Source organism: Seriola dumerili, unplaced genomic scaffold (assembly GCF_002260705.1).
Source record: "Seriola dumerili isolate Sdu_G_001 unplaced genomic scaffold, Sdu_1.0 BDQW01000068.1, whole genome shotgun sequence".
Classification (NCBI taxonomy): Eukaryota; Metazoa; Chordata; class Actinopteri; order Carangiformes; family Carangidae; genus Seriola; species Seriola dumerili.
In genome coordinates, this window is record NW_019174323.1 from 9,114,762 (window position 1) to 9,128,638 (window position 13,877).

At 39.3% G+C, this 13,877-nt stretch overlaps 1 protein-coding gene across 1 annotated transcript; it reads right to left on the bottom strand.

The window, feature by feature from the left end:
* Positions 1 to 10,971: 10,971 nt before the first annotated feature.
* On the bottom strand, positions 10,972 to 13,376 carry LOC111219798 (60S ribosomal protein L19-like). The gene is made up of 6 exons (XM_022742589.1): positions 13,297 to 13,376; positions 12,048 to 12,154; positions 11,818 to 11,940; positions 11,536 to 11,656; positions 11,312 to 11,422; positions 10,972 to 11,165 (listed from the first exon to the last, which is right to left on the bottom strand). The coding sequence occupies exons 1-6, from the start codon at positions 13,299 to 13,301 to the stop codon at positions 11,039 to 11,041; spliced, it is 594 nt and encodes a 197-aa protein (XP_022598310.1). The 5' UTR covers positions 13,302 to 13,376; the 3' UTR covers positions 10,972 to 11,038.
* Between the last annotated feature and the right edge of the window lie 501 nt (positions 13,377 to 13,877).

The following is a 13,877-nucleotide window of genomic DNA, read 5'->3' on the forward strand; positions in this document are numbered from 1 at the left end:
TGTACTCTGCTTATTTCCAGCGGCGCCTCACACGGATTAGTGTAAACTTTTGCAGTGTGGCTAAAGATTTGAATTTGAACTCCAACTTCCAGGAGTCTTGCAGCTTTTACAACGTGTCCATCTCGGATCAGTCTGCACCATGCTTATCCTAAACATTACCGTCACTGACTAGAACCAAGATTGGCTCAGGATCAGTATTACCCAGGTGAATTCCCTTTCTCACTTTAATGCACACGACCAGGCTAGTTCTCTGCATGGCCAACTGCCCTGTGAGCCTCACATCTCTCAATAAAGTCAGATGAACTCTCAAGCTGTGTGCTCTTTGTAATTCAGAAATAATTCATACTTTGTTCCTCGGTTGTGTGCCTTGGTTTTTTTTTTCTCTGTCAAGAAGGCTGAGAAGGATGAAATGAAGATTTGGTTTGCAAAGAGCTTATGGCATTATCAGTAAAGGCAGTACATTGCAGCTTTAAATCTGTGCTACTGTTATAAGTCTGCACTCATGATTATTTCCTCAATTTTGCTAAAGACAAAAAATAATGTTTCTCCTTCTCAGTCCAATGTTTAGTTCTGAAGACCATGACAATTAGGAAAAGAGCATTTCATTTGTCAAATCTTGCTGCAATGTTCAAATGTCAAAAGGCAATTGAAACCTTAAACTGTTTTTTACCTCATAAATGCTGGAACTTCTGTAAAAACATCACATTTTTACTTAAGTTAAGGTACAAAAGTATTAGCAACAAAACAAACTTGTTTGACAATTATTAAGGAATTGACATGTCCAGTAAGTAGAAATTTGTTGTAGCTGGAGCTAATTTGAACTTACTTACTTATAACAGTGTATCATTAGTAAAATATACAGAGTACTTGAGTAAATGTACTTGGTTACCTCCCACCACTGTATGGGACACACATGGACTGGTGTGGAAGACTGAAGGCTCACGGTAGACTAGTAACGAGTTGCTTCTTCTTCTGTGTCCTTCACCACTTCCAGGGTTTTTTTTTTTTTTTACCCCATAATCAGACAGTGGCCGTGGCTAAAGATTCATTAGTAATGTTGTCAACCACACTTCTTCATGAGTTGACGTGTTTTATCAGTGTGTTGAAGACATGAACCTGGACAGTGACCTCACAGTGATGGCAGCTTTTTTCCTCTACCGTTTAATAAAGGATATTCCCTGTTACAGAGCAACTACAACAGCCAAACAATGTTGACTATTGTAGTTTAGCACATTAGCATGCTAACATTTGATATTTACCTCAAACCACAAAGCTGATGCTGATGGGAACCTTGAATTGACCCAAAGTGTCGGACCAATGGACACTGAGATCGGCAGACTGTAGAACTGTAGAGCTGCTAGCATGGCTATAAACACTATGACTGAAACATGAAATGCCCCTTTTTCATCCACTAACTTTTGCCTCGCTAATTACTGAAAAGCATTAATTTTAAGGCCAAAAGTCGGCACTTGAGCCTCGTATTCAGTGTCTAATTTCACACCTAAATTCATAAGCTGGAGAATCCAAACAGGAAATGTCTCCCTTCATGGCCACGAGATTCAAGTACACTGAGATCTTTTATTTGAGTTGACAGTGCAGAGCCTGAAAAGACTGCTCGTTCCTAATGACCATAAATAATATGATTAACTCCCAATAAAATTAATTGGCAACGGAGGAGCTGGCTGGCAGGCCGTAGACTAAGCTGGCAAAGAGAGTGTTGTGTGTCTCTGTGTGTGTTATGCGCGTCCCTGCTGTGGTGAGAGGAACATTTCTCAAATCATGACCCAGTTCTGTTATCAAATTGAATCAAATGTGATTTTTGTCTCTGCAGAGAGAGAGACAGAAATGTGTGCAACTGGCAGTACATCAAGCTACCCGTACATTTTATAAAATTGCTGACTTTGGTGCTCAAGATGGCGTGGTACTCTCCACTTCCTGTGCCACTGAGCGCTCGCTCTCTCTCGCTCTGTCTCTCTCTCTCTCTCTCTCTCTCTCTCTCTCTTTCATGACAATGAGCAGAGGAATTTGAAATCCTCTGAAATTCTCTTTTTGTGGCTCAAACAGCAGCTGGGTTATAGTCTGTTCCTTAGCAAATCATTTTCACCCTTCTTTCACGCTACATCCATCAACATCATGACAAGACACTGAAGCGTTTAGTTTGAGGCAACAAATCTTAACCAAGAGTATCAAAGAGACTGGTCCTGAGCATATCATGCCCATACCAGAAAATGAAATAAAATGGCTCATTAAATGTGTGAATTGTTACACATTCATTTCCTGTCCTATAATGTTAGCACTCGCATCCTTGCATCGCTTGGAATTGAGCAGCAGCTGCTGGACGGACCCACAGTAGGGGTGATGATCGCAGCACAAAGGGCGTTAACAGGCAGCAGAAATATAGCAACAATGCAAATTCTGGAAGAAAATCCATGCTCAAAATAGCACTTGATTATAGGCAGGGAGAAGAAGAGGAAAGCACTGTCAAAGGAAAATAAAGCTTTCTGGTGCTTGGCAGAGAAAAAGAAACAGACACCTCACAGACCCCTGAATCAAAAACATGCAAATAAAAATAATCTCCTGTCCCTCACTTCCTCTTACTGTCTGTTTTTCCTGTGAGAGGATATTACTCACAAATCTATACATGGCTTGTAATATGAAAATCTCACTTTATGGGATACACATTATATGGATGCAGTTCATTTAATCGGCTCACAAGGCAAAGATTTATTATGTAAACATGGGTTTGTAAAGAACTGATGTGTGGTGGTTAGGCTGTGACCTCGTCACTCCCGGCAGGTATGCAGAAAGCTCAGAAAAACACAGATTGGGGAGTGACGATGATAAACTTCCCTCGGGGGGAATGTAGAGCCAGCGGGTGGATTCTTGTTGGTTTTATGAAATGCTATATGAGCAGCAAATCATTAGTGTAGCAGCAATATATCAAAGAGACAGTGGGGAGAGTACTGACACCTTCAAATTACCCTTCTGCAATCTTGTTATCACACAGTGGCTTACATATACATCCAGCAGAAAGTGAGCAACATTAGCATTCATTTCGGTCCTTTATCTGACCATCGGGCGGATGTAAGTCCAATGTATACTGTCATTTTACCTCTAGTCTGGTCTCCAGCAACCCACTGGGTGAAATATCTGTTTCTTTAGCCACTAAATGCTCCACTGTGTTCACCAACTACTCTGACGAGAGCAGTGAGACTGAACCTAAACCGGCCATGAAATTAAGACAATAAGTGCTCCCTCGAGCTGAAGGGAACTGCTGGTTGGTCACTACAAGCAACGCCTTTCACATAAACATAGTCATTTATTTGATTCATCAGTAATAATAAAATTAGTTTACTTCAGCTTAGTCTCCACATGTATAATAGTCTTTCAAATGAAAGGGAAAGAACTGTGAAGCATTGTTCAGCTTTAGTTCTGAATAGCTGTTGTCACCTTGTGTGTTTTTAATCACTCTTACACCTACAAGGTTTGTGAGTATTGTTGTAATGATGTGTGTGGAATGACTTTAATGAGTTTTTGAATGGATTCAAGCCAATCACAGCTGCGAGTTAATTGCCAACCCAGAGGAATTATTAGTATTTATTTGGTTGACTCATTAAAATGCAGACACCATCAACACGTCACGCTCCAGCTGTAGCCTTTGATGGCCACACCTGAGTTCTGGACTTTTGAAAAGTGTGAGGTGTTACTTGTCACTTCCTCCACCTCTTCTTATGTCATCACCATCCTCAAGTTCCTGTTATGTTTACATTCTTCCAGACCCCTGGCCAACTGGACCATTAAAAATGAAGAAGGTACACGGAGACGGCATGTTTAATGCATGGTCTCATCTCCTGCCGCTGAGGCTGCCTCCGCTTTTTCAGGATGCTGTTTGCACAAACACACTCTCTGTGACAGGAATGAGCACTACATGGCACAGGCCAGAGGTAAAAGATGGCACTCTGAGTTCCAGGGCTTTGAGTCTGAATCGCAGAAAGCTAGCAGGTATCCTCTGGGTTGATATTAGAGGTTGAACAGGACAGAGAAACTAGGCCCCGGGGTTGACACATGAAAGATGTCTTTGAAGCATGCTACACTGGGAATGGTAGATTTGAGGAATCACATATGCTTCTTTGCTTCTATAGAATAAGTATTTTAGGGGTGGCCCTGGGTGATTTACTATTTATTCTTACACACAATGAAAAGAGATCAAGAGAGTTTTATTTATGAGGATGGATTAGCTTCAAACCATCTGAACAGTTTCAAGGCTCATCCTTCTATCATAAAAAGTCATATAATAAAACATTTGTGGAAAAGGGTGACACTGAGTAAAGCGCTGCAGAATTAGACAACCTGCAAGAAAATTCTTCATTCTTCTCGGTTTTCAATCAGAAGTAAAGCTCAAATTAATAATGTGGTAAAATACTGTATATATTTATGAGTAAACTGGAAACATAAATTTGATACTTTCAGAATGTTTTGATGGTTGGATCTGAATAACTTTTCAAAACCAGTATTTAAAGTAACACATCGAAACAAAGTGATATTAGAAAAATCCTATTGGGCAAGCTCAATTCATTTTGCACTTCAGGTATAATATGATGTCATGTGACACTGGAAATTTGTGTGTATGTTGCTGCCAAATTAGCTCTTTAGCAGACAGAATTGGCTGCGTTCTGAACTATATTCAGAGAAATATAGAGGATATATAGGACACTAGTTTTTACAGCCTGGATCCAGTCCCAAAAATCACATTTTTGTTGCAAGAGATAATCCACTAATTTACTAAATGACCCTTTAAATCATTTGATTGGTGGAGTGGCTATTTTGTCATCCTACAATGACATCTTTAAAGCTGCTTTCCACCATTGTTTAGGTGAATGTTATTTTCATTTGATTGTTCAAAGCAGATCACTGCCAGACGTTTGAATGGCAAAAGTGAAAATTTAGGAAATTATGGGAATGGAAGTGTTTCCTGTTTTCCATTTCCTAATGTAAGTTCACCTTTGTTAAATGTATATTTTAGAGTCAAAGTACCTCAATATTTGTTGTAATGAAACTATCGCTGTACCCTAATCTAATAATCTGAGGTGACACAGGAAGTTGGCCTCGGTGCCAGATGGCTGTTTCACTGGTTATCACAGATGTTTCTTTGAATTAAGCCCATGACACCTCATGAAAACACAACACTAAATTCCAGTCTCGCAGATCCACTCCACCTCCTCACCTGCTCTCAGTGCTTTCACTCCACACAGCCACACCACAACTCCAAACTGCAATCGGACTAAACTCCACAGCACTTCACCCAGTGGACCCTTTCATCAGTGATGACCACTTACATGGTTTTTCCCTCTCCTTACTCTTCCATCTTTAACCTTTCAACCATCACTTCGCCTAGCTTGGATGTTATTGTTGGCCACTTTACTCAAAAGGAAAATCAAGTGAGGTCAAGCAGAACAATTAAGGGACAAGGTCATGAGGATGTGACTCTGCTGAAGAAGAGCTCTCTAGCTGCTTTACTGTTGCTTTCATCAAGATGGTTTAAAATGTTAATTTGCTTTAGAGCTGTTTCTTGTTAATTAATGACTGTGGGGCCTCCGGTGATTTATCTCCACACCAGGCTGTTACTTTGCATTAGTTACACAGTCAAAGTAGAGTTTACATGTCCCTAATCGTTGTGTAAACACACTTTTTGTCACTTAAGTGAGCTGGTTTCCTAGTTACAACTGCTTTCTAGTTAGATATTCACACAACCTAATACAGGCTACCCTCTGAGCACAGCGATGTAAAGTCAACATGAGCATTGTTGTCTCCCAGTTCAGGGGTGCATCCTTCAGTAGCTGCATTTTGAAGACTGGTTGCGTCACAGCAGAGCGACTAGCTGTCCCATTTCAAAGGCTCCTTCAAATGCAGCAGAGAAATACGGCCTTCTTTGGACTCTAATGGACAGGTTCAAACCATAGGTGTAAACTAATGAACTAGTAAATTAATCTTTAATTCAAATATGCGATTAAAAGTTTAAATTACATGAATTCCCCAAGGGTGAAAACCTGCTTCTCTGCAATACTAGGCTAGTTAGCTTTTAGTGGCACAAACTGAAGTAATAACATGTTGGATCATCAAAATAGAATATTTAACATTTAAGTAGGTGAATTTATCTTTACCCTATATATATATATATATATATATATGTGTGTGTGTGTGTGTGTGTGTGTGTGTGTGTGTGTGTGTGTGTGTGTGTGTGTATATATATATTTACCAGAAGATAAATAGCTGTGGCTGTATTTCACCAGATTACTGTCATTTAGCGTTCTTGCTTTATAGGTGGTAGCAGCAGGAACTGCATTTGACTTGACTTGTACATTTAAGACAGAATAACTGTAGACCAGATCCTCTCTGCAGCATCCTTGTCTCAGCTGGACAGTTGCGTGTTTCCTCTCAGGCATACATGATTGGAAAGTGTGTTGCCACAGGTTCTCTTTATGCCTTACCTCCCCAACCTCAGCAGTCTATGACCTCAAATGGTTTCCAAATCCAACATGCTTTAAAATCTTGAAAGCGTACTTCAAAATCCATTAAGTCACTAAGAAAAGGATTTGAAATCCAAGGGAGAGGTTTTCTTTACGCTCTCTCTCCCCACGGCTCATATCACGGTGCATTTGTGGATCTGAAGATATTAATTTTTCAACTACTCCGCCTCAGCTCTTTTCTCTGCCTATATATAAATATATATAGATATACTGTATATGCAGACACACCTCACATTCCACCAGTCTATTGTTTTGTCCTATTCCCACAAAGGACCCACTAAAATGTCCTGTCCTGGTATGAAGAGCATAGGCAAAACTAATCTATTGAATTTAAAGCGTGTCACAGACTTTGGGGTTTCTGCCTTCAAGGCGCAGGGATTAGAGGATAATTGGAGCTGCTCTGTTTTGCTAAAGATGCTTTGCTGGCTATCAGCTGAAGCTACTTTTTTCTCTTGCCGCTCAAGTCAACAACTCTGTTATGACAAACAGGAAGATGAAGACGGCAGAATATTCAGCATAGTGAGGAATCAGCAAGAGAGGGGAGGCGTTGGTAATAAGTCTGTCCTTCCCTGGGATGTTCTTACAAAGGAAAGTGCAAGCTTTTGAGAAAGAAGGCAGAGGAGGACAGGAAGGAGAGAGGAAGAGACATTAAGAAGACAGAGCATAAACAGGAAGACAGGTTGAAATACCAAAAAAATAAAAAATAAAATAAAAAAGTTCTCTTCCTTGTTATCTTGATGTGGGACACCGTGAAGACGCTGTCTGCACTGCGTGAAGAGGAAGAATAAAACAACTAAAAGTATGTAACTAGATTTAAAACTTAAAAGATTTTTCATCTTAAAGGACCATATATTCCCAACTTCCCATACTCAACAGACTTCTCTGAGTTGCAGCCATATTATTGAGGATTTCAATTTTCCCCTTGACTCCACCTGACCTTCAAGATAATATATCATATTTAAAATCTGATAAATTACTACCATGACTGCACTTTTTCAAATGATCAAAATAGTTTTCTTCCAATGATTAAGCACAAGAAATATATTTTACTAATGTCATCCAGAGTAAAGTGAGAAAAATAAACCATTATCTGCGCTCCCTGTACTGTAGCTGTATTGATTCAATTTGCTCAGTTTTTCTGTCTGCACTTCCTGTAAGCTATGGCAATCCTTTCCTGAACTTGTGTGTTTGTACCGCTCTTACAATCCATTTGGAGTGAAACCCAAATGTTACGTGAGACCCTGAAGCAGAGACGGAGGGTGTATAAAAAAATACCTTGCAAACCAGCAGAGTACTTTGAAGTACCACATTTTATATTATCTCAAATTACCCACATTTATTGTGAAAGTCAAATGAAAACACCTGTAGCCCAAAGAGTAATTTACTGTAGCGCAGTTGTTAATGTTGATCTACTGCACAATTAAGGAGCTTGAAGCATCTTTATGTTACTGTTTAAATATAAGCTGCTGTTTCAGCTACATTATAAGCCTATAAAATGAATTGTATCTTGAGTGTTAAATTGTTCAGTTAATTAGAGGTTGCCAAGTTCATAATGTGCAAACATCTCATTCGCTGATCAGAGCAACTACAGTACCATCAATGCTCAAATTGTGTCAGAGATCAGTGGTACTGCTGGGGGTCGGGGTAAGCGATACACTAAATAAAAAAGCCTTTGGCATAGCTGCTCTTGTGTATGAATTCAATCAACTTTTCCAAATGCCCTTGACAATCATACCTAAAGATCTATTGTGATTTCTCTGATAGTGATGTTTCAGCACTAAAAGTATAAAAACGCAAGACCAGGCTTCAAGAAGACAGCGCTGAGGCGTCTATCTGGGCATGCGATCTGACAGCACTGTCAGTCAGATTGATCTGTGATCTCTATCACTGAGCACTATCAATCCCTCTTTCAATCAGCACGTAAAAGAAACAACCATGAGAATTACACCTCCCCAATCCTCCCTATGCTTTCTGATGGTGTTATATATCTCCTCATCTATAAACCGAAGCAAAGACGTAACGGAAGTGAATGAAATGACACTGAGGAAAGAGGAAATGAAAGAAAACAATAATGATAATAGTTGTGAGACGGAAAAGAAAGACAGAGAAGAGGATGATGTTAATGATGTCACTTTCTGTTGTCAGGTTAACAATTATAGCTGGATATCATTCACATTTCACTTGACATTCATCAACCCATCCTCTAAATCCCATGTGAATCCAAAAGGTCTTGTCATACCTGATAACATTTAGATTAAAATTCACGTTAAGAGTCAAACAAGATGAGGCACGCTGCAAGTGATAGGATGAACAACAGTTTATCATAGCCCAAACAGAGGCAGCCTAACACGGTAAAATGAGGTTATCAAAGTGGCATGAGCAGGGGTAATTCTTTCGGATGTTAGATAACAGTTTTTATATTTAAAAATAATCTTCCTGTAATTACTTTCATCTCCTCTTTCTCAATTGTTATTAAAGATCTCCTGAACTCTGGAGTTTTTGCCTGGGTTGAAGGCCAAGTGTAATAAAGAGCGCTGCTTCATTTCAGATCATATTCCTTTCCTTATCTAATCCCATTAAGGCTCACGCTTCAGGAAATAGGAGTGCCTCCTGGTAATGAAGAAATACATTAACTGAGCGACAAAATGGCCTCACTGCACAAAGCCTGTTTTCTCCTTCAGTAATCCCGACGACATCTTTCTGTAGATCTCACAGTGATTTACATGGCTGGTTTTGTCTTTTTATATATATATATATATATATATACACACACACATACACCACAGTGATGATTACATTTAGTGAAACTGCATTTTTCAGTAAGGTAACAGTATGTGAAGCTACTGTGCAACAAAAATGAAATCAGGATGACAAGGTAAGCAGATGCATTATGCTGCGTAAGCCTTCATCGTGGCTCCTCAAGGCCTTTGAAACCCAGATTTTAAATATGAAGGCTCTTCACTGTCAGCTTCTAAAGCTCAAATGTCCTATTGTTTATGCATGATGGTAAGCGATCCACAAACAGGCGTTAATACTACCCAGAGTTAAAAGAGGTAGACACCTGACCCTTTAGGGCAAGTTGTGGGAGAAAACTAAGGAGGATCAACCCCTGAGATCTTAGTCTTAAAGTCTAAATATAAGTGTAGTTTGTATTTCTAGACTATAATATGTCATTAGTATATCTGCCTCTATTCCATCAGATATCAAGAAATTCAAGTCACTAAAACAAAGGTGCCATTCTCATATGATCTGAATTGCTGAATATAATCTGTTTTGCATTGACCTGTGGAGAACCCCCCCCCACCCCCAACTTTCTCTCATATCCAGACACACACACATACACACAGCAGCCTGTCTGAACCAGTTAGCGATGAATGTGTCTGCAAACACTTCTGTCACACCTTCTCCAGGGACCATGAAAGAAAGACTCCTTCAAAGCCTGAGCAGGAAGTGAAAACGACTGGATGACTGGAGCGTCAGCAGCACGGTGTTTAATGTGGCTGGTGTGATCCAGCTGTTTCGGCTGCTCTGGCTTTGTTACCTGCCGTCAGGTATGTGAAGTGGAGAGAATAATTTATGATCAAAATCATTTATTAATAGAGATATTAACTTAGTTGTTTGGGTTCATCTGTGTGTCAGAATGGGAAAATTTGCAACAGATGAGAAGTCATTTGTCCACACTGAAACATGAGGTGCATCAAACGCTTTGACAATTTTTGTTCAGTTTTGTTATTGAATTACTCCCCATAAAAGTACATTTAATAAATAGTGATAGATAATCTTTTCTTTAATGCAGCATAGGGAGCATAGTTCGTGCAGACACATTGTTGTAACTCCGTTTACAGCCATGTACAGCATGTTCATTTTGTCTTGTAGTATTCATTGTTACTATTGTATTGCCCAGAAACTGTATCTTTGAGTCTGACAGCTGTCTGCTGGTGTGGTTATACAACTGTGATTGAATGCTGTTCATGAAACTGATGAAGCCCCCGCGATGAGTGACAAAACAGATTATTAGGTCGTTTATGAAATCAGTAGAAACCTTTTGTTTTAAACGTCTGGATGACTGAAGTGTAGACATCTGATGTAATGACCAGATTATGGTACTTGTGCTCTACTGCCACCTGTTGGACTATTGAGGACACTAGTTCAGTAAAGTACAGTATGGACAGCATTTTCTTAGCCATATGAACCAAATTTCTGTACTAAACGCATACAGAAAAAAAAGCTCAGGACTGTTTATATAAAAAAAAAAATAAAAAAAAAAGCTGAAGGCTGTCAGCAAAAGAAATGACCGTTTTGAAGTGAAATTGCTGCACTACACTACAGGATTGGCAACCACAACAGTGCTCCTCTACTCTACCTTGCATCCCCTCATGTCACGTCACTTAATACCAGGACCAGAGCTGACACCAAACAGACAATAATAATCACAAGGCACTTATTCACTTTTATCCAAATTTATTAACAACAAAAAGAGGAATCTGACAAAGAGAAATTTCAGTTTAGATTTACTTCTTTGCAGTTTCTTCCTCCTTTGACAAGTTCTTGATGATCTCTTCTTTCTTAGCCAGGAGGCGCTCCTCTCTGCGTTTGCGGGCCTCCTTTGTCTTTGAGCGCCGAGCCTCAGCTTGGTCACTGAATGGGTAAAGGAAGGTGGGGACAGAGAAGAAAATGAGTTCACCGTAAAATTAACAAAAATGTCATTACACATGGACTCTTCCAGATAGGTCAAATGAATAAAATCTTAAAATAAAAATATAAAAAATGAAAGAGCAACTTACGCTAGAAGCTTCTTGCGAGCCTTATCTGCCTTCAGTTTGTGGATGTGCTCCATCAGGATGCGTTTGTTTTTGAAGACATTACCCTTGGCCCTCAGGTACAGACTATGGTACCTGGTGGAAACAGAAAATACCCTCAGAGTCCCTCAAAGAAGAAGAACTCTTCCTGAAATTGTAATTTAAACGACTCTTATTTACAAGAAACGAGCGCTAAAATTCATACTCACATGTGCCTGTCAATTTTCTTGGACTCCCTGTAACGACGGAGAAGACGACGCAGGATTCTCATGCGCCGCATCCATGACAGCTTTTCTGGCATACGGGCATTGGCTGTACCCTTTCTCTTACCTGGGGCAGAAAGAAAACGGTTAATTAAATAAATTATGAAATGAATAAAAAGTTTTCTAAGACTACACAATGATAGCATGGGATTCAATGTGTGTTTAGATGATATATTTTGAATAATTGTGGAAATGGAAAGGAACATTACTTGTGAGTCTATTACGTACCATAACCAGTGTGACGTCCCTTGCGGCGTGCCAGTGTGTTCTTGCGGCAGCGAGCACGGGAGTGGACCGTCACAGGTTTCCTGATGATCAAGCCATCCTTTACCAGTTTTCGGATCTGCTGGCCTGCAGCACAAACACAATACAATATAGACAGAGGATGAGCTAGTTTAAGGGGCCCAGATTACAAATTTACAGAGAAAGCACTCTCAAAGGCCAAGTAAAGAACTCACGAGAGTTTGCATTGGCAATCTCATTGGTCTCATTGGGGTCCAGCCAAACCTTCTTCTTGCCACAGCGCAAGACGCTGGAGGCCAAGCGCTTCTGGAGCCTGAGCATGCTGGATAGACAAAGAGAAAATATTAGCTTTGCAGGATGTGAGATGCATGTAATTGTCTAACAACATATTCCAGAAAGTAGTGGTGTAGCATTTGATTTGATTTGACATTTTCAACTCCTTGCTTAAACCACAGACCTCTCAGCAATGACATCTATAGAGTCTTGTATGAAAATATAATGCTAAAGAATACTTTAAATATGACCCAGGTTTCTAAATGAACTATAGTATGGTAATTTTATGGCTAGACACTTCATTCACTATAGTACTGCAAGAAAAGTTAATAGCAAGCGAGCTTATTCGATTGCACTTTTCAAAACCTGATACACAAATAAACAAAACACATACATAAAAGATCAGAAAGAAACGTGCAAAACACAGACGTATTCTCATAAACCCCAATTCGATGTATAGTTTTCTATCATCAGTCTTTGTTGTTGGATTACCATAAATTGTACCCATGTGACAGCACAGGTGCAAGCTCATCTGGCATTTAATTAAACGATTGCACCCGGATGTCCAAATATGTCCAAGTACCGCTAGGTACCAATGTCATTCTTAAGAGAACGAGTCCTTTGCAATTTCAATTGCTGCAACGATCTATTTTCCTTTTTTCTCACTCAGGTGGATCGGCAGCCACAGCCAGTTTGTCGTTCATCAGGTTTGATAGGAGGTGGCAGATTGGTGACTATGATATTGATGTGTTTACATTACTGTTAAAGGATAGCCTTTGACAACTGGACGTAAAATTAAAAAAAAACACATACTTATAACAATGTATTCAAATTGTTTCTTTTATTATAGCTTGTTTATTTAATTTAACGTACTTTACTGATCAGCTTGTTCGGCTAACACCGACAAACACGCTAAAAGATTGTGTTGTTGCCAGCTGATTCGACGCTAAGGACTTGTGGCGTTTCAGTAGCATGTTGTGACATGCCTTAACTTAGCTAGGTTAGCACTAGGTTAGCGCTAGGTTAGCTCACCAAAATAGGCCCTACATACTTTCTGGGATAAAAGGACGAATTTACTCCAAGTTGATCACAGCCAGAGTCTTCCCTCTTGTTTTAAATTGCAAACCCAACAACAGTTTAAACTGTTTGTTTAGAATAAAAACATATTTAACCATCAAACGTGTATCTCACCTCATGGCTGCCGCTAGCTTGATAGAAACGGAGGAAATAGAACGTTTGAGTCCCTACCATTATAGCTATTGTCATGGGTGACTCAACTATAGCAGTATCATTAAATTGTAAATATAGGCATCAATTGAGTAGTCATAGCAAGTAATGAAATGTTGTTTAGTTGTGACATATTTTATTTTGTGTTTATAGCTTACTATGCCTTCAAAGTAATCCTTAGTGTATTGATTGACACCCCGCCCCCCCAATATAGTGGTACAGTCCAATAAAATGTATGTTAATATCTGACCACGGGAGGACGCACTAGATCAATGCTTCCAATTTTTAAAACATTCGCTTTTTGGGTTAATACCTGGGTTTTATTTATTTATTTATTTATTGTCCCTTTGTTTCAGTTTTTGTCAAGAGATTGTTGAAACTGGGTTTTAAAACCTTTTGGTTCAGTTCTTGTGGCAAAACCAAAATATAACAGCCCTTCCAAATAAAAGCGCATTTTTAAAAGGCGCTACAACATAACATTGAAACACACATGTATGTTTTATGTCACCAAATAATAAAAATGTTTAATCCAACAGTTCCAGACA